At 35.0% G+C, this 27,739-nt stretch overlaps 3 protein-coding genes across 3 annotated transcripts; 1 reads left to right on the forward strand and 2 right to left on the reverse strand.

Annotated features, from left to right (window-relative positions):
- Positions 1-2,766: 2,766 nt before the first annotated feature.
- Positions 2,767-3,933, reverse strand: LOTGIDRAFT_139345 (hypothetical protein; the record flags this gene model as incomplete). The annotated part of the gene is made up of 1 exon (XM_009049401.1): positions 2,767-3,933. One exon carries the CDS (start codon positions 3,931-3,933, stop codon positions 2,767-2,769), a length of 1,167 nt encoding a protein of 388 aa, XP_009047649.1.
- Positions 3,934-5,502: 1,569 nt separating this feature from the next.
- On the reverse strand, positions 5,503-12,691 carry LOTGIDRAFT_180274 (hypothetical protein; the record flags this gene model as incomplete). Its single annotated transcript, XM_009049402.1, has 13 exons — positions 5,503-5,654; positions 5,876-5,939; positions 6,416-6,518; positions 7,089-7,186; positions 7,668-7,739; positions 8,032-8,127; positions 8,880-9,023; positions 9,158-9,249; positions 10,514-10,634; positions 10,925-10,975; positions 11,421-11,506; positions 11,789-11,862; positions 12,642-12,691. 13 exons carry the CDS (start codon positions 12,689-12,691, stop codon positions 5,503-5,505), a joined length of 1,203 nt encoding a protein of 400 aa, XP_009047650.1.
- A 4,811-nt stretch (positions 12,692-17,502) lies between these two features.
- Positions 17,503-26,452, forward strand: LOTGIDRAFT_238206 (hypothetical protein; the record flags this gene model as incomplete). Its single annotated transcript, XM_009049403.1, has 6 exons — positions 17,503-17,569; positions 22,280-22,531; positions 22,847-22,994; positions 23,742-23,872; positions 24,568-24,822; positions 25,321-26,452. 6 exons carry the CDS (start codon positions 17,506-17,508, stop codon positions 25,386-25,388), a joined length of 918 nt encoding a protein of 305 aa, XP_009047651.1. The 3' UTR covers positions 25,389-26,452.
- Between the last annotated feature and the right edge of the window lie 1,287 nt (positions 26,453-27,739).

Genomic DNA, 27,739 nt, shown 5'->3' on the forward strand with positions numbered 1-27,739 from the left:
AGGAACAATATGTGCACTGTTTGTATAAGGGTAATTAAAGAATTAACAACTTTTATAAGAAATTTTGGCATTGATCTATGCCAGTTGGGTCATGTGGAAGAAATAAAGAAAGGTGAATTATTCAAGGTGACCAGACATTCGCACATCGACCGAGATTATAACCCACGACTAAAATATGTTTGACGTAACCATAAAACGACGTTTAACGCTCCTATCGACTGTACAGCAGATCGTCTTCAACTTAGATAAAAAGGTTATTTTCAAGTTCGACCAGGGAATCCCGACTTCCTTCTTGTTGTATTGAAACAATGGATTGGACAGTGTATAAAGCAATACCGAAGTGCCGCGAGGTAATAAAGTCTAAAATAGATAAATTTAATTATTTGATAATACATAATCTAATACTAACACAGTTCCTGCATGAGGTTCATACTGATATTACCTAGTTCATCTAGCTTATTATTTAATTCATTCCACCACACCAGATATTGTCTTCAACTCGCATTGTCGTTTACCTTACTAATGGCGGTGACTATAGACCCGTTTACATTATAAAAATTATCATTTCTGTGTTCAAACAGCAGATCGTTTACACTATTGGTTTAGAACTATTCTATGAACGCTCGAAATTGTAATAGTGTAAACGGTAAAAAAAAATGGTGATTTTACACTTGGTACCGTCCTAACGGAGCTTTTGACTCTTAACATCTTTATTTCAACCTTAATAATTAATTTTTTTGCCACAAATAGAGAAAAGCTATACTGAATCCTTCTGAAACATACTTAACGGTTCACGGCATCGTGACTATATATTTATATATATATATTATGTATATATCGATAATATAAAGATAAAATGCCTTTTTCTCAAAAAATATTTTTTTATGTCGTCATGTTTCATTACATAATTTTCAAACATGAAATGAAATGAATGGAGTTTTACGTTTTGCTTTTCTGCATCATGTGGGCTTATGAAGACGGGTAACACCATGCAGGGTGCAATGAGGGAAATTTTACGACAGCGGTATTGACCTGCTTTTTTCGATTTCCAAGTCAAGGGATCTTTAACGTGCATGGGCTGAAGCATACGGGGCCTCGTTTGGTTTTATTTGAGGCTTTGGACCAGGATATTTTCTAATCATTATTTTGTCAATTTAAGTTGCCATATGTTATATTTATTGGGAAACTGATTAAAGTTCTGCTCTTGGGTGGTATATATCAAAATAATGCATTCAGAAAAGAACACACAAAATATAAAGATAGCGCTTTCACTCTGAATTTCCTGAATGCGCTGAAATTTCGGTAGTATACGGGTATTTGTCGATGATCCATCTGAAAGCATGTGATGTAAACAAAAATAGCAGCCACCAAAATTTGTTTTGCCCAGGTGTACTTCCTGCTGTACCTCTTATAAGAGAGCAATCGTCGCTACCTTTATGAACTCTGATAGCGACATGTTTTTGTTTTGATCGCAATGTTCTTCATTCAAGCTCGATAATGAGGTTAGTTTCATCTATTAGTTGAATTAATGAATGGGCTTCCCTTCGACCGACGACAAATTGATTTGAACGTTTGAAGTATATGATAATTATGAGCTACATCCCGTCACGCTGCGTCACGCCACGCTAGGACTTAGATTAAAGTCAATAATAATCAGAGACAACGTATATAATTTACTAATTCAAACTGATTTTTAATATATGAAATATGATACGAAATACGGTTAATATTAGTTGTTGAAATGTCAAATTGTGACATAATATCATTTATCCTGTCAAAAACCACGGCGCTATAATTAGTGATTAGAAACTTTCATTACATCTTTACAAGATTAATTTATGCAGATTATAGTACAAAGAAGACCAAGATTCAATGTATTCGCCGTCCCTCATAGCGATTTTATATATATGCCAGTATTCCGTTATTGATCTGCATACATGTACGAAAAACATTTCAGGCAATATGGACCCTCTGGAAGATAGATAAACACCCTATTTGTCATTTGTCATAAATCATTGACATAGGAACCGAGCTGAAAGATCTTAATGTTCCGTTACCGTACCGTTACAAGATGGCATATTGGCATCATGCAGTGATGATGTCGGGAGTGACTTGACCATTGATTAGTGTCGAAATTCGGAATACACAGAGTACTCGGAATTTTTTTTAACTAGACTAAGAGGAAAACAATCGGGACCAGAAAATGATGTCGGATTACGCAGAATGACGGAATACTCAGATGTCGGATATCACCGAGTACACTGTACTTGTATAAAAAGTGAAATAAAATAGTTTTGAATGATTTATATTTCGTGACATTTAACAATAAGCAATAAATTAATATTTACATGTATGAAACTAGTTACAAAGATATACACAGAGATACTTTAAAGATTTCTCGACTGATGGACATGGAAGAATACGAGGCTTCGGACACTGTCCATACAAATGTTTCCCAATGCAGCAATGTACACTGCAAGTATGTCTTCATTACACCAAATCTGGCACAGAGAGACAGAAATTTACAATTTCTCTAGAGGGTTGACATTTTTTAAATAAATATATCATATGTGTTTCGATTAATAAAGTGCAGTGCTCGTGTTTATGTTTTGAAGTGGATCTGCAAAACAAATATCTAACCCTGAAGTCAACCACATTTGATAAAAAACACTTAAAGATGATTTAAGAGATGAGCACATCCTCTCTCGGGTATACAAAAACTTCAAATATGCGAAATGTCTATACGTTCATTTTATCGTCGGGTTATTATGTTAGGGGTGGGGGAGGTAACTCTTCAGGTGATGATGAAATGTGTACTTCCGGTGCCGTCTCTGACAAGGATGATTCCGGTCTAACAGAAGAAGAAAGGGTATTTTGTGAACTGATGAAACTGTTGTTCTTTATACCGCTATCAACACTGCTTGTGGACTGGGCAATCACTGCAAGTGGCTGATTTTTAGCTTTGTTCCCATCCTCAATCTTGTACAAGTTTGGCCTGCTGGTCTTGTTTTGATCTTTCAAACATTTACAAAAGACGGCTCTAAACTGATCCCGGAATCGACGACCGCTGATGAAGTACAGAAGGAAGTTTAGAGAATGGTTCAGGTACATCATGTGGTTGGTGATGGTGCGGACCAGATGGTAAACAGCTTTATCATGAGGTTCAGTAGGGATCCAGTAATATCTCTCGACAACAATAATCACCGCCATTGGACTGACGAATATCAGGAAGCAGAATGACACCAGAAGCAACATAATAGTAATCTGTCGTTCTTGATTCTTTTTCTCCGTGGTCTGCTTGTTTTCTTCGCCACCAGTCGAATTCGACTTAGTCAGTTGTCTTTGATTGTGTCCAGCCTGTCTTACCTCTCTGATAATAAGAATGTTTAGGGTAAACAAACAGGTGAGAGGTAAATAGCAATATACCACTGCATCGAACCATGGCCAGACCTTTCTGATGAAGAAAATGTTAAGTTCACCTTCTTGAGAACACATCTCTAGGCCAGTGTCTTCATCAGTGATCATCTTTCTCGTAAAGAAGTTATGGAAATCGAAAGCAAAAGCTAGGATTCCCTCCACAATGATGACAATTCTGGCACGTCGGATAGTGAACCAATTCTGCGCATGTAATGGATATTTGATAGCTACAAATCTCTCTAAAGTCATTGTCACTAATAAAGCTACGTTATAATGGATTGAAAAATACATCAGGAAAAATATCAAACCGCATGTTCCTTCGTGGAAAATTTCATGGCCCGGGAATTTTCTTGCCATGAACATTATATTCAGAATCAGAACCAGAACATCGGTGACAGCAATCATGGCTAGATATTGGTAAGATGTGGATTTCTTGTTCATCAACATCACGATCATAGACAGAATATTACCCAAAATACCTAACGTGGAGCATATGGGGGTGAATCCAATATCCATACCCCAAGCAACTTGAAATTCTAAATACTCTTCCAGACTGCTGTCCTCTGATAAATATCTTAGCTTGCTATTAGCATCATTAGCTGTGGTGGTTTCCATCATACTCGAGTCGTTTCCTGTGCCAGAGTCAGTTGTCATTGTGCTGTTCATCATCATCGTTGTAATATTGTTCAGCAAATCCATGGCGTTGTTCAACCTAAATTTAAAGAGGTACTATTTAGGCCAGGTGTATAATAGTAAGGGAATGTGCGAACAAGAACCATGACATTTTACAGTCACTATCATACAAATACATGTAACTTGCAAAATCAAATGGATTAAGATCAGCAATGTGGTAAAACTTAGTAGTTTTTAAATAAGCGCGGTGAAATGTTTCAATTTTCCAAAGAATATATAAACAGTTACTGATGCATACAAATGTTCCTTTGTGAATGATAAGAGACCATCCTGATCCTGTACAGGTAAACCCTAAAGAAGATCATTGGCCATCATTAACTCTCTAAACTGTGGATCAGTAGAATGTATCAATCTCTCAAATCTCTAATAATAAACGAAGTACTATACCTTATTCTATATCAGCTTCAAATTTCAGAATTCTTTGGAGGCTTCACCAATGATGTCAGATCCTATTGGCTTTTGTTGGACCCTGATCGTTTTGGTTCTGTTATATACGCCTAATATTACCCAGGTGTAAATTTGTGTTAATTGGAATGTTTGTAACATTATTTGATATTAAATCACACATTGTAAATAATAACGATCAGTTCGACTGGCTTAATTGTGTAAATGAATATCCTTGATTAGTGAAAAACACTTTAATAGCAGCCAAGATCTTTAAGGAAAATTGGGCAAAATATGTTTCATGTCAGATGGTATGGTTTACTCTTGTCGGATCATAGAAATAATAAGCTCCTTTAGCCAGGAGTACGGTCCACTGTGTGGCTCCCAACCTACAAGAGCATCAACGTTAAAAATGACACAAAAGAAGTGTTTTTATTATATTTTAGAATGGATTAAAAGTTCTAGAATTTTGAGACAAATTCATACCCAGAATAGAGGATCTATATTTTTTCCATATTTTGCAAAAAGCTTTGTGTACAATTTGTTGATGGTTATGTTTATAAATTCATTAGTTTATGTACGTTGAATAAATAAATGAGCCAAAAAACTGACGGATTCCGCGACAATGCCTTTGTGTCTTGATTTCGGCATCCTAGCAGAAAATCTTACCCTATGCAATGATAAACGATAAAGAACTCTTTAGTGAGCATACGTTTAACTCACTGAGTTACAAATACGGATTTGAAGACAAGAAAATTTGATAAGTTTTATTGTGTAGATAAGGGTAGAGACGGTTTTTATGTTCAAAACTATACACTAACCCTGTTAACTCCACCCTAGTTTATATATAGCGGATCTCTTTATTTGATACCTTGCCCAGTGTTTAACATAGGAGTTTTAGGAACTTCTTCACTCTTAATATAGACTCCCTTTACTATACGCAACGGCTTTAAATTACATAATATTTACATTCATTCATAAAAGATAACCCGAATTAAATATTATTCTTTATTGAATGACCCGATCCTGTAGAAGTTGGATGATCTTGTCTTGGTCCATGTGTAATATTTCAGATAAAACAGTTTGAGTGTGTTGACCTAGGGTAGGAGGTGATAGTGGCGGGTCAACTGTCTTACTTTCACTAAACCTCACAGCAGGACCTACAAAATAAAGATATAGTCAACATTAACTATTGATCAGGAATTGACCGCTGCCCCAATAAGGGTAAAGCATGTCAGCAATAATATACCATAGCAAAACTAGTTTGTCGCCCTTCCCTTCCCCATGAATATTTTTATCGTAGGCATTGAAAGGGGCATATAATTAACAATAAATATATAATTAAGATATATAATACTCATTTTATTAAAACAAAACACACCAGGTAATCTGATTCTTCCAGCTGTTGGATGGTCTAATTCTTGAATCATATTATTGTGTAGAACCTACAGGATGCAGAAAAATCATAGTTAAACAGTTATTTTGTCAATATATTGCAACATATAGTTGACAATTTAACCGCCCATTTGTCAGCCTATTCCACTCAGACGCATTATTTTCATCTTATATAAACTTCGTTTTTATTGTCGTTTAAAATTGTGTGCTGATGGTACAACTATAAAAAATACTAATATCTTGCAATTGTGTCCGAATCTCGTGATCTTGCTAAAAATCAACTAAAGGGAGATAACTGCAATGTTGGCAATTCAAAACACTGGCCGCCATGTTATCAATGATATCATGCGTCTAACTCACTAAAGTCGCGTCCAACTCATCAAAAAGGCATTGTGGATTACATATTTTGTAATCAAACGTCTTTAGATAATAAGTTGTCAGGGATGTCTAAATTTAAAGAAAAGGGTTCGAAGATACCCATAAATTTAGGAACCATGTTTTTATTTACTGAAAAATACTTTTGTACCTGAGGATCAGAGAAGACTTGTTGCATATTATTTATAGGACCATATGGTATACCAGTATTTTCAAATATATCCAACCACTCGTTGGTTGATTTTTCTTTAAAACTGTAAACAAGCAAAATTGTAATTTGTGCAATCATTCATTAACGCCGGTGATGGGTATAGCTAAATATGCCACGTTACGTTTCGCGATACAAGGGTCACGATACGATACAATATGTATAGCGATATGGGGTAACAAGTTACAAATTCATGCACGAGTTTCAATACATATTGATTTTTAACTTTGTAACAGAGATATTTGATAATTTCAGTCAAGTCAGTGAAAAAACTTTTTATTCCATCCACAAAATTATAAAAATTTCCCTTTTATGCAATCAAAGGTATCGTCAAGTAACGATACACGACTTCGTGATATGATACGCGTATCGTGGCATCAACATATCGCGCCAAGTTTATTTAAACGATATTCTGAGCTACGCGATGTACTCTGTAACGGAACGAAATTTGACATCCTACTGTTCTGTACCTTAATGGGCTAATGAAAGGAAATGAGTTTCATGTTATACTGTTTTATAAATTATTGAAAGAAAATTCTTTTTTAGATCTTCCAGGTGAATGAGAAAAATATGGAAAATTATTTCCCATGAAATTAACAATAAAATCATTAATTACCGATTAGTCATTAAGTCCAATAATTCCTTCCTATTAACAACTCGTTGTTTATTAGTTATAAATCTAGGATCCGTGGCTAATTCTTCTAATTCTATTTTCTATAAAACAAAACACGATAATTAGCATTCATTTACACTCTGTAATTATATTACTTGTTATACAACAGTTGAAGGGATATAATCGTCAACATATTTCTGTGGGAAGAGTTATTATATGGATGGCTGAGTTCTTTCTAATGGTACATAACAGCATGTGGAGCTAGTAAGAAGGTTCTATGCATCTGATATCACATATTCAGCGTTTACAAAAACAAAAAATATTGATATTTACGTAAAAAATGGAATACCAACATTAAACTTTTAGTCTCAGATTGACTAGATAAAATATAAATATGAGCACACATTATCACTCTGCAATTTGTGTCTATTCATTTTAATCTTACATATTTTATATCTTTGTCAATGAAAAGTTATTTAGGACAAACAGTACCATATTTAAGTTAATAGTCCAATTCACTTAAAAAAAAATTCGGCAAAATTTGATTTACCGACAGTGTTAGGGTGATTGTGAGTACACTACCTGACAGACTATTCTAAACTGATTATCATTGACACCTCCTATTATAATATACCCATCACTCGTCTCGAAAGCCTGTAAAGATAACAATGAATCAATGATGAGACATCTGAATTGAATCATATGCTGATACTTTCAGAACACTTTTCTGAATTTTTGTATGTATACCCTGTAATTAATATAGACATTCAATATCCAAGGGTTTTAGTACGACAAGTTAGGGATAATAGAATGTTCTAATGGAAGAGCGACGTGCATGGAGTCAAGCAAAACAACTGCCCTACCGCCCATGAACTTTTTTCATATTTAGGGTGGATCGTGAGAACACACGTAACACCTGGTACAGGACGCCAAGGCTGATATATACCTGATAGGGGACGATACTTTCGTGTGCTGTTCCATATCGTTTAGCCTCCATTCCAGCATTTAGATAATTTGAACTGATGTTGACTAGTGACGCCACCTACTAACAAAAATAATAGGTTCAACATCATAATAGATTGAACATCATAATAGATTGGTCATAACAATAGGTTGAATATCATAATAGATTGAACATCATAATAGGTTGAACATTATAATAGATTGAACATCGTAATAGATTGAAAACTATAATAGATTGGACATCATAATAGATTGAACATCATAATAGACTGAACATCATAATAGACTGAGCATCAAAATAGATTGAACATCATAATAGATTGGACATCATAATAGACTGAACATCATAATAGACTGAGCATCATAATAGATTGAACATCATAATAGATTGGACATCATAATAGACTGAACATCATAATAGACTGAGCATCATACTAGATTGAACATCATAATAGATTGGACATCATAATAGATTGAACATCATAATAGACTGAACATCATAATAGATTGAACATCATAATAGATTGAACAACTTGTTTATTACACTGGGCTAAAGACTTCTAGACAGAATTCAGGACAGTATATTCGGAAAACAAAATTTGGGTGGGTAGCACAATAGGGGTGATATGTCTTATTGACGGGAATATTGTGCTGTTTGTACAGTATAACATCAGCATAATATCGCAGGATTACGCTTGTTTTTTTTTATTTGCATAAAGGAAAATATCGCCCATGTGCATGGGATGTGGAGTTAAACCACGTGAAACTCATACCTGGAATTCAAATGTAATTATCTACACATTATCTGCAAAAACACAACCTAAAACTCACTTGTGTTGACAGCAGATTACAGTCTATATGCTGCCCCCGCCCTGTTTTTTGTCGTTCTAATACAGCAGCTAGTATTGAGCCATAGGCATACAACCCTGTAGACAGATCTGTCATCGCCACACCAACTTTACATGGTTCTCCATCCTAGTGAAATAAACAAAGGTTTAAAAGTGGATTTAACAGATTATGAAAGGTTAAAATGGGTACCCAATACCAGTAGATGAAACAATGGATAAAAAAGTTGATATTTGTATATGATTATTTTAAAAATGACTCACTTGAGGTCCAGTGATGTGCATGAGTCCACCAATTCCAGATGCTATCACGTCATACCCAGCCCGGTGTGCATAAGGTCCAGTTTGGCCATAACCTAATTTTTGAAAGAAAAATTAAAACTTGCACTCACTAAAATAGAGGGAAAATATTTATGGTATGGTCTAGCTTCGGGAAAGACAGTAGGTGTAATATACCTGATATAGAGCAGTATATTAAAGGGATACTACGTCTTAGAATACACCCGTCCTGTGGCTAATATTTGTGTTTAATAGTGACCATTGGTTAAATAAGTATGCATCCCACACTTTATCAAGTTTGAAAAATCGACAATAAAACTATAATCAGAATTTTAAAAAAAATGAGCAAGCGATGAATCCGTTCAGTTTGAGAAAAAAAGAGTGTGGGTAATCAACGCTAAAACAGGAAACAATCATCTTCCGTTGTATACAAACAGCCTGTGACAATGATTAATATTCGTTGAAAATTGTGTCAGTGGTGGAGTATTCATTCTAAATTATATTAATAGCTTTTTCGCGGAGTCGCTTAATCTCCTACGAGGTATTATTATTCCGTCTTCAAAATAGGTAAGACAATGTCGAGGTCAATTCAAGAGTAGAGGTCAAGGACGCGGGAAACCCCACTTGATAGATAGAAGACTAGATTGAAGACAGTAGGTTCAATATACCTGATATAGACCAATATTAACTGAAGTCTGAAGACAGTAGGTTCAATATACCTGATATAGAGCAGTATATTAACTAAGGACGGTAGACAGTAGGTTCAATATACCTGATATAGACCAATATTAACTGAAGTCTGAAGACAGTAGGTTTGATATACCCGATATAGAGCAGTATATTAACTGAGGACGGTAGACAGTAGGGTCAATATACCTGATATAGACCAATATTAACTGAAGTCTGAAGACAGTAGGTTCAATATACCTGATATAGAGCAGTATATTAACTAAGGACGGTAGACAGTAGGTTCAATATACCTGATATAGACCAATATTAACTGAAGTCTGAAGACAGTAGGTTCAATATACCTGATATAGAGCAGTATATTAACTAAGGACGGTAGACAGTAGGTTCAATATACCTGATATAGACCAATATTAACTGAAGTCTGAAGACAGTAGGTTTGATATACCTGATATGGAGCAGTATATTAACTGAGGACGATGGACAGTAGGTTTGATATACCTGATATAGACCAATATTAACTGAAGTCTGAAGACAGTAGGTTTGATATACCTGATATAGACCAATATTAACTGAAGTCTGAAGACAGTAGGTTTGATATACCTGATATAGACCAATATTAACTGAAGTCTGAAGACAGTAGGTTTGATATACCTGATATGGAGCAGTATATTAACTGTGGAGCTATCTGTTTAATCTGTGAATATCCTAGTCCCATCTCTCCTAGTTTACCAGGTATATAATTCTCTATCAATACATCACTCTTCTTCGCCAGCTGAAAATATCACTTTTTTTATCATTTCAAAATTTCAATTTCATTTCAAAAGTTCGATGTCGGGAATGAGAATTCCAATCCATTAGACTTTAGAAATGTTCAAATATTCAACTGAGACAACTCTGGCCCCACCCGTTCCTCGAACGGTACGTGTAGAGTCATATCTGTTGGGCTATAACCAACTCAGACAAAAGTTTGTTGCACCATAACGAGATACAAGAGAGATGCGCCTCTAGCCACCATCGAGGAGTCTACAGTCACATCTGCCTTGCATGACAGAAAATTTTTACCTCCTGTACAATATGTGCTCCCTCTTTATGTTTCATATCTACAGCTATACTCTGAAATAGAGAAAACTGGTGTTCAACACCTTCGCCAGGCCCATAAGGAAGGCGGAATGGATCCCCAACCCCCTTAACATATTCTGACAATCGATCAATTTCATTACTTTAACTAAAGACCATACCCTATTGCCCCTCTGGATGTATTACTATAACAATCAAGTATGACCTTTACTAGAATAAATTCAGTGTAACAGAAGAAACATGTTCTGTTACATTACATTTCAAATCATTTGAAATATCATAAGAAATATGGTTGTACTTACATTCAACATTCGGCTGTTTCAGCATAAACGCAAATAATTGTATAATTTTTAGCTGAAATCAAGTTCAACAACCAGTGAATTTGTAATCTTGTTATCATGAAATCTCAAGAGATCTTTGAACCATTTCGAAGAGTTCCGTTCTGTGTTGGAAAACAGACAGAAAACAAGCCCCCACTTACCTTTTTATTTCGGTTAACAGAAAAGAAATACGCCGTTTCTTTACCACAAAATGGTGGACCAAATGATCTAGTATCATCTCCAGCACCTATTAAAAACAGATATATTTTAGCACCATGGCTGATAATGAGAAGCACTTTCCAGAATGCCTTTCAAGTTATGGAAATGAAGTTTATCTAGGAACATAACGAAAATCAGTCTGATATTTCGATATTCGTTGTCAAAGTTTTTATATTTTCCAATTTATCAAAATAGTAAAGTCAAGGAAATAAAGAATTGCTTTTATCGGTATTTATCTTGAGATATGCCATTTTCTGTAACTGCGATTCGCTGTAGATTGTTGTAATTCGTTAACAACTGTTGTCCTTACCTGGTCTCTCCAGTTTGATTATTTCAGCTCCCATATCACCCATAATCATTGTACAATAAGGACCAGCCAGCACCCTGATTTATATAAAACAATCACCATTTTTAAGGAATACTTTTAAAATTACTCTTAAAATGGACATAAAATTTTAAATCTCAGACCTGGTCATTGAGAATAAACATTCACCAGTTGTAGTTATTACTAAGTTTTATGGATTTATTGGATTATAAAGGGATACTGATGTATAGTCCACTGATGAACAGACTTATTTTGGTCTGGTTTAAAATTTCAATTTTTTTGTGGTCATCTTCAGAGGTATTATAACAATACTATTTGATCAGTTGTTGGGAGATCAGGGCGACAGTCCAGAAATTTCAATGTGTAAAAACCTGGAAATTCACTTCATTCGGTTGAAAAATCAACATGAAATACCACCAATACAAATATCAAAGAGGAATTGGTGAAATTTGCTTTTTTCACTTGCCCATGACATTGTTAACCCAATAAGTGTTCATGTCATTTTAGCATACATTAATGTTCCGGAAACTTGATGCCGTCCACCTTCCAGCAAATGGTCCCATCGATTAACTTGACAGAACACAATTGGGTCATATGATTGCAAACACTTTAACTATCTAGTTAAAGGGACCTTCGGCGTTCAGTAGGGACTAAAAGTATTATTTGGAACCAGTTTTCACCTTTGCCAGTGACCTCAACTTTGATTTTGGTTCATGGTTAGGACTTCTGTTCATTATAAGTCTAATGCTCATCTTTCTTTTAGGTAAAAGAATGTGATTAATTTTATTTGGCAATACACTAAAAGCTTGTTGTTGTTTTTCCCCTAAATTTGAAATACCTGCTGATGTCCAAAACTCTAATACCATGAAGAGGACCGAGGGAGCCCATTATATAAACACTAATAGTCTTGATGCTCTTCTGAAATTAAATATTATGTTAATAGTTAAGATCAGGACGGAAGCTTTTCATGGGATTTGTCTAGTGTTTCCTGTTTGTTGGGGATGGATATATGAAATAGGCCTCCGGTTTGTTGTCTCCGCTTCGGATACCATCATTGAGAGAGAGACAAAATGGTACTGTCAATTTAAAAGCACCATATTGCCTGAGATCTAACTCACTGAGCTACTTAACTGCGTCTTAAGCTTGAAGGAAAAGAGAAATAGTAAACACTTCGAGCAAGGTGTTGAGACAAAAAGTCTCCTTCTCACGACACAGAGAGTGACCGTTCTACCAGAAGACTCTAAATGTCGGAGAGTAAATATGTCAAATATTATTTTTTGTATCTTTACTTTGCTCAGGGTCACAAAGACGTATCGTAATCCGAGTTAAATGAGGCAATGAGGGTCTTTAAAGATTTAAGTACAGTCAGACGTGTACCAACGGCAAACTGTATTCAGCGGCCAAAAATGCCTCCAATGCAATTTTCCACCAAAATTACCTTTATTAAGGGAAAAGAGTTTAAAGTTTGGTCGTCCTTTTGCTACGGCTTTGGGTTACTTACACCAGGTTAGTATAAAAGAAGAAGTAAAGGAAACGAGACGAACTCAAACAGGTAGCTCAATTGACCTTTGTACCTATACAGTACGTGGATGATACATACGCGCTCGGGCTTTACAATATTATAGTCATTGATATGATATATATCTTACTTACCTAACTGTTTATTGAAATAAGAAAAGAAATTGTATCACTTGATGTATGATCACATCTCAGTTCGGTATACATTGACTTGTTATCTGCAATACAAACTAGGTCTTTGTACATTCTATAAATAGTTTGTGTCCTATTTACATACTATATTGTGGATAGCGTGTTCTATTCGTTGAGTTTTCGGAGTGTGAGCCATTTAGAAATATAAAAAATCAGGCAAGACAACATTCATTCACTACGTGGTTGAAATCCAGAAGGATATAAAGCACAAATATAAACGGTAATGTAATAGCTATACCAAGTATATCTTTATGGTCAAGTTCAGGACTTGATATCTATATCTATATCATTTTGTGACCAATCACACCTTATTCTCAGAAGCAGGTAGTATTTGTTTTAGCTAAGCCAATCAGTAATAGTGTTCCACCATCGAAATTTGAGCCTTTAAATCCATGGGAGTCCAGAATTATTTTGAAAGTTAAAAAGATGAGTCGTCTTTCTTGAGACACTGCCATATTTAGAAAAGACATCTATAGAAATAGGAAAAGAAATTCCTATATTGAGGTATTTTTGAAGTAATTGTACAATTTTAAAACACCAAAACAATCTCTTATACGAGACGGGCTGCCTGTACTCGTATTAATCAGAAGTTTCGTGCCTGTGTTCATATTCACAAAACAACCCGTTAAAATGACTTTGAACCGGTGTGGTGATTGGTCTGTTTGAAAAACGCGTGCCATCCTGAACATTTTACCGCAAATACCACATGAATATGTAGGCATCTGGCCTCTGACGTGTTGAAGTGACAATGTATAGACCCGAGTTAACCAAGGGATCTCGTCTCTTAAAACGTCAACAGGACTGATAATTGGTGTGCAGTAATGCCAGGACGAAGCTTTTCCAGTCTTTACAAAAGGTGCTGGTGATGGTTCATTCTGGGCCTCAGATATTTGAAATCTTTCGTGAGCGATCCCAACAGTTTGTTTTTGATTTTTGTTCTAAGATCCAAAATGCAAAACCTCTAGAAGCGCATAAGCATAAGGTTCTCCGCACATTTTTGGTGCCTTCTGACACATATTTTAGGGCAAAACGCATATAAAATAACATTTCTAGAGCCAGGGCTCTACACCCGTGGCAGGTGTTACAAACGAGTACAGACATGCTTATATGACTTGGAACACTGATGCATCTTATGCTTAACAATGCTTTCTCTGCGATTAGAATTCAGTTTAGGTTACTTCCCCTTAACTAGAAAAATTCTTCTCGGCCGAAGCTCTGTTTAGTCCATAAGCAGTGGCGTTACTAGGAAACATTAGTTGAAGGGGCGAGCAGGAGTTCACACAATTTTCCAGGGGGTGGGGTTGGGGGGAGCACAGGCTATTCTTTCACTATGTTAATTGATGTCACAGGGTGGACTGACGGAATGCTTCGCACTTAAGAATCACCCAAAAGAAACAACACAACGGCAACAACTCTTACATATTATACAAATTTAACAACAATAAACATAAATATATACACAACCATCCCCCAATTTCAGTTTATGATCATCCTCTTCAGCTACCTTGCGATTACTGCACCGCTAACAGATCGCCGGTAGAATAAGATTTGTCCACCATCATAAGTACAATTACATTACGATCTAAGTTGGTAGTTAATCAACTCTCACACCCGTAAACAATATTACAAGTAACAGATATCAATACAGATTACAGGTTACAACACAATAACCACTCATTTGTATACAGATTACATGTTACACATAACACAATAACCACACACATAGGGATACAGATTACACCATAACGACCATTATGTCACCCAAGACTAGTTGAAGTCTACATTACAAAAAGTAGAGCTGGGGAAACTAATGGATTTCTATCAAGACATCTACGACTACGATGAAACGCTGAACGACCAGACTAACGACAAAACTCTGATTAAATCAGAATGAGCCACGAAACTACATACTTCAAGCCTTACATACCCTGTGATTCCAATGCACGTGCTATTAAACTTACACGTCAATACATTTTCGATTAACCAGACCCTAAATTATTCACATAAATATACACTGTGATAATCTAATCTATATAAACAACAAAACAAACTTTAAAGATACAGTCTCCCTTAAAGAGAGGGTACACCAAACATCTTACACGACTTAGTGACAATTAATAAAAACTTCGAAAGTGGGGGGTGGCAGAGTCGGTCTAGCCTCTTTTCTGGAGGATGGGGGAATCGCCCCCTCCCCCTAGAAGCATCTTTAATAACGAAGATAGATCGGTGCTATGGTAATAAATGGGAATGATAAAGATGTAACGTGTTGGATGTGTAACGACTAGCTATGATTTCTCAACGAAATTCTGAAAAAACGTGGGATGAGTATTGTTGAGTAATTAGCAAGTCGAGCAAGGCTCCTTCGGGTACAATTCGAAACATAAACAAGAGGAGTCTATTTAATTTTAGGCCGTCTTCATTAGCCCACAAGGTGCAGAAGAGTAGGACGTAAAACTCCATTCATTTCATTTCATTTTTTTTAATTTTAGGTATCAAAGGAATTTGAAACTATTTCCGGGGGGAGAGGCCTCAATCCACTTAAGTCCAAGGGGCCTCACTCATCTTGTTGCTGTTTGCTAAGTAAACTCCAAAACGAAAATTATATGAATGTTTATGTAAAAATCTTACAACAAAAACTACATTTGTAATTGAAAATTTAAAATAACATTTTTTACGGACAGGTGTGCCATCCGTATGACCAATAGTACCTTATTTTTGGGAATTTTTTAGCTAAGCTCAACCATCATAGTGTTCACAGCTCACCGTCGAAATTCGAGCCTTCAAATCAACCCCCGAAAATGACGATTCTGTCCTGTCCCTTTAAGTAATATAGTTAAAAATACTATTCACTAAATAAGTTACCCAAACACTTGAACTTGTCAGCAGACAATTACTAGCGACTGTGTAAATAAAAATGTTAGGCAGTTCAGAGCTTCTAAAATTTTTTTTTTTTTTACAATAAGATCGTGTTGTTTACAATAAGAAATATCCTACTGACAACAAAATTGATCGTAAGGAACGGGACCTTTGCTTGAAACGCTTAAAGTCAATCTAAAATTCTTACATTTCTTAAAGATGGGTTTCCTTATTTTTTTAGTGTCAAATTAAACAAACTATGCGATCAATTGGTGTTTAATTACATTATCATGTATTCTTAATCATATCATCATGTTCTGATGTAAGAGTCATAAATTTCCATGTATGTATAGTCTGGATAAACAAAAGAAAGACTTTTTGACCGTTCTTGATCCGTCACTCGTGGGAATTCCGCTGGTAATTCTCTTCTACTTTAGCTAATTTTGAATTAATTATGGACATGTGAGACAAACTGGTATTTTTCCAAGTCATTAGAACACCTCTTTTCTCTATTCATATAAGTATTAGAATTTTGATTTTCATTAATGAAAACAAGGGAACCCATCTTTAAACCTCTATCATTTTGAATTCAAAGAAACAAAGAAACAACTATTTCTTACAAGTATTACAATTAAGTTTCTAATACCAATCAAATGACGTCATGTAAAGTTTCCAGGGCTTCAATCGACTGTGCTATAATCCCTCATTGTCCTTATTGTCGTATTTGTATACATTTATTTTTTAAAAATTTTCTTCAATTACTTAACTAATGTCATGACCTCACTAATAAACAATTCTTCTATAGCCTATCTACTACTATTTCGCAATACAGTTATCTGAACAGGCGTTTCGCAAGATATTATAACGAACCTGTGATAACCGTAGTGACGTCAATGATTTAAAATCCGGCCTAATATAATAAACTACAATTAGGGAAGACACTAAAGTATAGATTTTTGTTATATAAGTAATCCTTTATTCAGTTGGAGAGTGTCACGTGAAACTTGGATATCCAGTAATATAACAAAACTATAATTACATTACTATATTATATTGGCATATAAGTATATGTCGCGATTGACAAGTACTCTTTACAATATAGTCTTGATTAATTAGTTTCTTATTAAAAGAAAAAAATGGCGTCGTGTAAACGGTTGTTTGTGTTTTTATTATCAGTTTTTGCTATAACGTTAATTACAGGTAAGACTTTTTTTTATTTTCACATCAAAATTGACTCTGGTTTGATAGAATTGATTAGAATATTTGTGACATTTTTAAGATACTACGTTCAAGACCTATATTTATATTGACCGTTTCACTTGAGAGAATATGTCCTTTCATATAGTTACAATATAGTATAGTATATACTATGACTTATTGCAATACCATTTATTTTTAATGCTGTATGTAAAGCTCGGTCGATATTATAGAAGGAAAACTTAATCACTCCTGTGTTGTTATCTGAGATCATTTAGGACACTTTTTCCATAATTGCCTACTATAGGGTGATGTCCATTGCTCAGAAAGCACACCATGAAAAGCACTATTTCTTCGTTCAGCTGTAAATATATAACAGAAAACATCAAGCTTGAAATAGATGGGTTGGCGATTGAGGTTGTAAAATTGGGATGAGTTTGTCGATCTTCCGACACTACACCCACCAAAATAAAGTTTTGTTAATTTTTAGCCTACTAATCGGATTTTTTCTCAATTAATTGTGTGATAAACGGGACCCATAAACTGAAACACGCAGCTGTATGATAGGATAACATTAATACATGAAATTATACGAGTCAGACGAAATCTAACCCTATGCAAGCTATCCAAGTTAGCTATGCATACTCTCTTCACTAATGACTAAGACCCATTGTGTAAGCTAAGTTTGTTTTAAAGGGACAATAAGAAACCTTTTTTTTGTTACTGAAAATACCTGAACTTGAACGTCGGTATCCGAATGTTGGACCTCCTTGGCGACAAACCGCAAAAGCATAAAAACGTTAAGAATTGAAGACCTTGGTCCAGTTTCTCAAAATATTACTTATCAATGCTACAGATTTGAAGAAATGGAGTCGTTTGATTGGTTGATAATGTCATATTTAAGATCAATTTTAGTTATTGACCAATCAGAGAATGCAATTTTAGTATTTTAGTTCTCTGATTGGTCAATCCCTAAAATCGATCTTAAATATGGCAATATCAACCAATCAAATGACTCCATTTCTTCAAATCTGAAACTCTTTTATGTTAAGATTTCGAGAAACTGGCCCCTGAGGGCAAGATTAACTCTCTGGGGCCCAAGGAAAGAACTCTATGGGCCCGGTTCGAAAATGCTTGGGCCCGACGGATCAAATACTTGGGAGCCCTCGATTCATAGTAGCTACGTATAATGGAACATGGGCTTTTCATTGAAAATATAGGGCTCGTTTTAAATCTCCGAATTTAATTTAATTTTCCCGAAAGTTTTTCGAGCCTCGCTTCACTCGGCGTCATTTATTATTTCTATACATATTTTTATACGCCCACATCACAATGCGGACGTATATTGGCGTTGCCCCTGTCGTCTGTCCGTCGGTCCGTCCGTCGGTTCGTCCACAATTTGCTTGTGAACACGTTAGAGGCTAGAGTCGGATTTTGATGACTTGGCATGTGTATGTATATCCATGAGATCTCGCTTCCTTTCGATATTCAGTATTTTCCGGCCGACGCTTTCTGAGTTATTGCCCTTGACGCGCTCAAAACGCGTTAAATTTGGCTTGTGAACACGGTGGAGATTACAATTTTTATCTGATTTGAATGAAACTTCCTTTCGATTTTCAGCTTTTTTCCGTGAAGGCTTCAGGAGTTATTGCCCTTGCGTAAAATTCATTAAAATTGACTTATATAGAGTACAGAGACTACAATTTTTATCGGAATTGATTGAAACTTGGTATGCTTGGTATCATCTTGATACCCGCTAATGTCTATCCGACTAAATCGAACGCGTTCCGAGTTATTGCTGCATTCAGTGAGTGAGAATTCTGTAATTTGGAATGGCGAGAGTCGGCAAAGGTTAAACGGTGGTATGGCTTGCAAGCTTAAAAGGCAGACCGGTGGCGGTTGTATCAGCAATAACTATATAGCTGCAGATTGACAGGTATACCAAATACTGTTCGACCGTTCAGGGCCCCACAAGGTCCATCCATCTCGGGCAGAGGGCAAGCAGAACACTACATTATGTATTATGAAATAAATATCACTACACCAGTTACCAGTAATTTCATTTTACTAGTTTTGCCTCAACCAGATCACTGTGTGACCATATTACTGTGACCAAATTACCGTGTGACCAAATTACCATGTGACCGTATTACTGTGACCAAATTACCATGTGACCCTTTTACTGTGACCAAATTACCATGTGGCCTTATTACTGTGACCAAATTACCGTGTGACCTTTTTACTGTGACCAAAGTTCCGGTGACCGAATTTCCTGTGACCTAATTACCGCGCACCTATATATCTACGTGAAATAGTTGAATTAAAAACGGAATGTTCTAAATGTTAATTAAGCTGCTTGAACTAGTTATTTGTTTGGCCTCATAAAGAATCGATATGTTTCGTTTTTCTTTTTTGCTTTAATCCGTAGTTTCCTAACACCTCCCAAAAAGCTAACTTGGGGAGCTGTTAAAAAATTAATGGCAGGGATTTTTTTAGATGACACATTGAAAAAGAAATTTCGCAATAACTATTCGTCTGTTGTCAACGTCCGCTAAGGATTTTTTCTATAAATAGTACAATTTGGACCAAGGACATGATTTATAATGTTTATTTTCGGTCCATCATAAGATCAATTGTGAAATATATATAAGTATGTACACACATAGCTTATATAAATATATTTCAATGAGATCTACTGCTTAGTATTGAAACACCGCAGTCACAGGGTACACCTTGCTCAGTCTTGAATCACTCATCTTCATTGGTATTGTGAAGACTTTAAACACTCGACAACTTTCATATAGTCAAACACAGATAGTTTGCTCATCCGGGTACTGTCAAAGCATATATACAAAATACAAAATCAAGGGTATAAAAGGTAAAGCTTTTAGAGGGTTTGACTAATCACATAAGCCGATCTCACAAGAAGTGCTTTCAGGTCATTCTCTAAAACTAATTATGTTCTGAAAGAAAATCCGCCAAAAACATATCGAGCACTAACTCTAAAATAAAGAAAAAATACAGGTAAAATGCGTGAGTAAATCTCGGTCAAACCGGCTTGCCCCCAACGCCTATGTTCGTTTTGTTTGGTTAAAGTTTGGTTGTGGCCATCAAAAAGTTCAGAATTATTATTGATTAACTATAGCCTTTGCTTAGCTATTGCTATCAATAAGTTAAATACGTTAATGATTTATTATTGATTAACTACAGCCTTTGTTTTAATACACTAGTTACTATATCCAGGTGTAATTTTTCTTAATCTCGATCTTATTTCGAGGTAATCTGTGGGTTAGGGTTTGGGTTAGGGTTAGGGGGTCCATGGACTTTAGGTGAATTAGGGCCCCTTAGGGGTGGGAGCGCGTGGACTAGGTTCAACCAGTTCCTAGTAGTTGAGCCACTGGAGGTAATTCTTTCAATGAACTGTGTCTATTTCAACTTAATGTATTCCAAAAATATCTTTAAAAAATGGAATGCTCTGTTTATGTCTATTATGCCCCAAGTCTCCGTAAATATGATTGATTGATTGTAACTAATAATATCAATAATAGATATATCGATTAAACATTACCATTACATTAAACATGTGGACTCTCCGAAGGGAATCCTAGTCGCATAATGGTTCGTTTTATTGTAGAAGAGTAAGCAAACCCTAACTCATTTAAGACATCGGTCAAGGTACTAATTGACAAACTGTGTAGAGATTATAACATTGTCTTGTTGATCAAAACATGTGTTCTAATAACTATTGTATAATTAATCCTATAGAGTCATATATATAGTTGAATAATCTTATTATCTGTATAATTTATATTTCGTATTATAAAAGGGTCATTTCAATATAACTGCGAATTACAGAGGATCGTAACAGAATATTCACATAACCCCATGTTATCGGTCGTGCCCTTATCCTGTTTGTTTATGCTTCATTTTCTACTGTATCGGTTAATCCGGCCCAGAATCCGGTAAAAGTACTTTAAAGAGGGAGTGTGCACAGATTTATTGAAATATTAAGATTTTGAAATATTCGTATAATCGTATTAAGGCAGAGCTAAAACTTAATGTTTATGTGCAACAGTTTGAAAATCGGTCTATTTTCTAAAGAATATGTGATAAAAGCTCAAGAAATATTTTACAATTTATCTACAAATTCATATGTGGCAGGTTTTGACAACCCTTCTTCCCTGTCAAAGTCTCAGAGAATCTATAGTGTCAATCTCCATCTAATACCTTTTGTGTTTTTAATTGTAGTTTTCATAACCATATAGACAATCAATATGTACCAGAGTCTACCAAATTGAATCATTTTTTAACTTGTATGATAATGTGAATAAAGTGTACTTTTTTATGAACAATGCTGATATTTTACCTCACTTTGTATCTTGTGTATATAGAATTTAGGTAACAGGCACTTTTAACATAAACGTCTATATATTTATTTGTATTTTAGGTCTTTGTTCCAAACCTTTATTATTCTTTTAAGCTATGTTGATGTTTTAATTGCTATGTTTTATAGTGTCTCATAAGTCGTTACCGGCTGGCATCTTATTTTTTCTTGTTTTTATGTACCTGTGTGTTGTATTTTTGTAAAGATTGTCACACTGAATTAAATAACAATTATTATTATTTTTATTCTAATTCTGGAAAATTGAAATAGTCATATCCTCATTAAACAACTGCTGATATCTAAACTTCCTTATTTCTTTTTAACTTCAGAAATTGGACATGTGGAAGGAAAGGGGGGTCGCGGCGGTGGTGGTGGTAGAGGGGGTGGTTCAAGAGGCGGATCAAGAGGTGGTTCCAGAGGATCAAGAGGAAGCGGAGGTCGTTCACGGGGAAACAGCATATCTCGGTCAGGATCCAGCCCTTACACAAGATCTACCTTTACTGCAGCATTAACAGGCGGGTATATCTATGGAAGTCTCAGATATATGAGGACGAGTAGATACAGATCCTATCCAAGCGAAAGTAAGATATGTATTTTCATATACCCCAGTTATAAACAATAGCCACGAGGCGTCGTTGTCTATATTAAAGGGCCACTCGGCTTTTTTCGTAGGTCAAAAAAATATTATGAAATCTGTAGTCCAAAATCTAGAGAAATGTGTTAATTTTTCAAGGCCAAAACTATTCAAAAGATTTACATAAACTTTTTAAGTTCTCTGTGCTTTTTGGGAGGTGTTAGAAAAAGTACGTTGCGGATTTAAGAAAATAAATAAATGGTATTGTATGTTGTTTAGTTGCGAAACTATGTTTGTAATTTGGACTGTGTTTATGTTACAGTACCTACAATTTGTACCAATAACTTCGATAAAGACAGCAATGGTACAACGTATGGTTATTTTATTTGTCCACGAGCCGGAGAACCAGAAGACCATGAATATTGTTGTGGTGACGACAAACGAGAACATTGCTGTGAATATTATAATCAGTAAGTTCAAATCTTTACACTTATCGATTTTATCATAATTTCACCATTATATAATAGCCTGTTTAAAAGACCATTTAAAACTAATTATTATTCCGTTTCATGTCTTTATGACTTCCACAATTTCTGAGAAAAAACAAATGGTTTGTAATTGCGAGTTTGGGATGTTGCTATTTTCTCAATGTCAAGCTATTACGGACTTCTTCGTACACTTTCACTGCAATAGCCATCTTTCTTGCATCACGAAAGTTTATAAATGCAGTCACTGGATTGGTTTCTACGCAAAATAGACAGGCCTCAACAGAAAGTCTGTAAACAATAGAGTCCAAATCTTTACAGTCATTAAGTCAAGGGCCCATTGGCTGCATTCGCTTGCGTCAATCCAATCAAATAGCTGCATTCCTTAATTCAAGAAGGGTGGCTATTTCAGAAAGGTATCCATTTCATAAGACGAAGTTCGTAACGTCTCGGCATTGTGAAGATGTGGTAAGCCAAATGAGTGAGAAAATAATCGAGACTACTACGACATGACTACCGAGTTTGGTTTATTTATACGTAACAGTTGAGAAATGTCCACGATTAATTTGATTCAATATCTCTGAATTCTCTGAACGGCCGTTATGTAAAGACGGTTTGTAAAAGCGAATATATTATTATGTGATGATCTATTTGATTAAAAAGCAAGCGAAAAAATCCCACTATCTAACACTGAGTACTTAGTTCCATTGAAATTGAATTCTCTATTTTCAGAACTGGACGAATAGTGGGGATTGTTTTCGGGGTGTTATGTGGAGTAACTGTTTTATCTGTGTTACTGTATTGTTGTATTAAACATTATAAGAAAGACAAGGTGGATGACAAGTTCAATTCTATTCGACAAGGTATGATACACTTTTTTATGAAACAAAAACAAATGAATATGTTCCAATTCTACGTTTAGATTTACACTTTTGATGAAATAGTTTTCAAAAAAAACGTATGGCCGTGGCTTTATTTTCCTGCTTATATAACAAGACTCGTTCAGTGGAAAATAATAAACATTATGCTAACTGAACCTAAGGCACTGACTTCCTTTAAAACAAACAAATTCTTAAGCAGCTCTGTGGTCTGGCAGCAAAAAGTCTTGTAGTGACTTGTACCTTTTTGTCCTTCTGAATGAGTCTTGTGAAGTCAATATATTTCTGTTTTCAAATTTCATTTGAAAACAGCTTTAAATAGAGGAGAATTGTACGCAGGGCGTTTTCATTAGTTTCGACAACATCCAAGATGGATTATAATACATACATGTATTCATTTTCCATAGCTGATTGAATGGCTATTTGACGTACAGTTCACCAACAAAATGAAAACATCAATCGCCAGTTTGTTATAAAAATTATCTCAATATTGAAATTTCCAATGTTAATACTTCATATGTTTTTTTACGCAACAGTTATTATACGCACATCAGAATGTCCTCCTTGCTTTCGGCCTTTGTAGTTAATTGCACAGGATTTAGATTACCAGAATTAGCTGGTAAAATATTGTGTTTTCTGGAGTCGACCATCTCTAATCTTTTGTTTATTTCAATATTCAGGTTCGTACAACAACGGAAATACCACAACACCAGCATCAACAGGGCCTTACAATTCCAACCCGCCAACATCTACAGCATTTACCACTTCCGTCTCAGATAATCCTTATGACAGTAAACCTATCAGTGGTGATGCAACCCCAGCTTACGACAGCAAGTCTGCACCACCTTACTCCCTTGAGCCTACATCAGCTTTTACATATTCTCCTACTCCAGCTGCTACAGCTGGTACAGTACCCTTAGGATTTGAGTATTCAGGTACAATTGTGTTTGTTTATCATTCCAGGAAACTAGGAAGGGAGTGATTGCTGTGGAAATTATAACTGTCTTACCATGAGTTATGAAACCTAAAATAATATGTTTCCTTTTCTGGGGACAGGACCAATAATCGTTACATACATTACATTGGGGAATTGTTCAAATCCAAATTGATTTTGATCCAACTTGTTTTAATGAGATATTTTGACTCTATGTATTTGATTTTGACAATTTCATTTTTAACATATTACCCCAATAAAATTGTTGCAGAGAAAATCCCGCGCGATATCGTGTAGAGCGTAATTGCACTTTCTAAATCAAACCTGAAAAATTATGTTAATGGATCAAAGTATATAATATGCACGTCCTTTTGAATTAGGTCAGTCGTGCAGTTGTAGATAATCTAATCAGTGCGCTAAAGACTCAGCAATCTCCGTTCGTTATAGAAGCTGTCACAAAATCAATAACCACGAAAATAATAGGTTATTTTTATTTCAGATCCGGCGCATTACACACCTCCACCACCATATTCCCAAGCTGTGAACCAACATAAGTGTTTTAAGTGACGTCATCTAATGACAAATCGTAACTTAGTCTCAGAAACTGGAACGATGTAGTTTATCTAATCAGTAATGATGTCCACAGCTCAGCGTCGAAATTCGAAACTTTAAATCTATTTGTGTCCAGAATTTTCCGCGTTTGAAAGTTAAAAAGACGACTCGCTTTTCTTTGAGACTCTTTCATGTATAGAAAAGACATATATAGAAATAGAATGTGAAATTAATGTTGAATGAATTAAGCGATTTTCGTCCATTTCTAACTTCTGGAGCCTATTTACATATATCCAAAACCCTCTTCAACTCCCAAAAATAGCAAACCTGTCTCTTTTAATGAGATATTAAATGATCTGACGGCTTTTGTATTGAAGCTTATCAACTACATTTTATATTTTCATTTCATCTTGCTGATAAGAACCAGTGCCTATTTTGATGATATTCATCTATGATTTGTATAATTATGTTATTATCGACGATATCGGTTCGCAGTCTACAAACAATACAGTTTTAATTTTCCATCATTTTATACATAATATGTATTGATATTCAAATGTGTTTTGCATACATGTATTTTATTTTTAATTACCCGTACTAATATACACCAAATTGTTATTATATTTTTTTCATTTTTTACACCTGTATATAAACTACACATGTTCCTATAGCAACATTACCAGGATGTAGATAATCTTTGTATTTGTACCGTTGCTATAGGAACATGATAACTACAAAGCTATCACATTCTATTTTAATATCAGCCTGATTGGGCTTGTTTCCATTTCGTCAATAGTCAGAGAGGAACACTTTGATCGAAAGGCATATGATTTATGGATACTCACTCTCAGTTTGTTAATTCTCTAATACCATGTGCCTTGTTAACATGCAAATAAGAATTATTATAAAGATGTGTCCAACTTAAGTCTCAACTTGGCGCAAGTTACTGTCCAGTGTCCACTCTTGTAGCTGTTCGGAATTCTCGAATTCTGAAATAAGACTGGAAACGAGCCAGATCGCGTTTTAGTTATTTTGATTATTATATGTTTTAATAATAAAGTTATATTTTTTTTATGAAACGTGTAATTTTTTTTTCTTCACGATCAATTATCCACAGAGATCTGAAAAAAGAAGTAAAAGTAAAGCAATATGTCAATGAGTATTGAATCTCAATCGAAACAGAATGAGGTTAACTCGAAAAAATGCATTGGTGCAAAATAACGCATAAAATTGGGAATTGAAGTAATTATTCGGTATTATTAGCTTGGAATAAATTTTAAGTTGTTACCCATTCTTTTTTTTCTGCTCGACACATCTTTAGTTTTCTCTAGCCGTTTCTAGTATGTTCATCTATGGCGATGATAGAGTATTGTGGCAGTGCATGGAAGGTAATAGGTAGCTCTGGGGCTTGTGATATTGTGAAATATGACATTAATGTGCCGTTCTTGGCAAGACTCACTCCTGGCATCGTACAGTACGCACAGTAGTTCAGTCTACGAATTGTTAAAATTGAGAAGGTTAAATCTACTCTTGTTCGCCTTAACATTGTATCTGGCATTATTTAATTCCTGTACGTATTGAAAAATAGAATTTTTAAGTCTGTTGTAAAGATGCAATTGAAAAATAGCCTTTTTATGAGAAAAATTCCCGTTGAATCATACTTTTACTCTCTGCTTTCTTAGAATTTTTCAAAATTCAACTCCTTTCATTCAAAATATTTTTTTGTTATATTTTGTTTTTAACATAATAAGAAAGTGGAATATCGATTTATCGGGAGCATATTTCCTGGTACACGTAACAGGTACAGCAAAACGGAATTCATGACTTTTATAAATCGAAATTTGTTTGCACAACCATAGAACACTATGGAATAAAAATGTATTCTCGGAGATTTGTCCAATTGATTTGAAATTTCTGGTTCTGGTAAAACAGATAACAACAGAAAACATATCGGCACAGTCAAACAGCTAATCCACTTCCGGTGTAATGTATTAATGTCACTTTTGGGACATTTAGGGGTGGAGAACACATTAAATAACGGAACACAATTTTATGGTATATAACTCCATAGTTTTATTGTACACAACATTACAACAATTTATATCGTCAACAAGATAACGTATTATTTCACCTTAGATAGTTAGATAGAGTAGAGTTTTGGCTAGATCACACATCCGCAGATTTAACGGTTTAGCTACGGATACAATCCGGCATCATTCGTGGTCATAGTAGTAGTACATGTACTTGTATATCCGTGATAATTTTTGAACATGTTCACGAATCAATTTACCGTAGTATGTCCTTAATAAACCGTTTTAGAACGTACTGATTCGTTTTAGTCCATTTTAAAACTGTATTAATCTGTT

The sequence above is a fragment of the Lottia gigantea genome (genome assembly GCF_000327385.1).
Source record: "Lottia gigantea unplaced genomic scaffold LOTGIsca_135, whole genome shotgun sequence".
NCBI lineage: Eukaryota > Metazoa > Mollusca > Gastropoda > Lottiidae > Lottia > Lottia gigantea.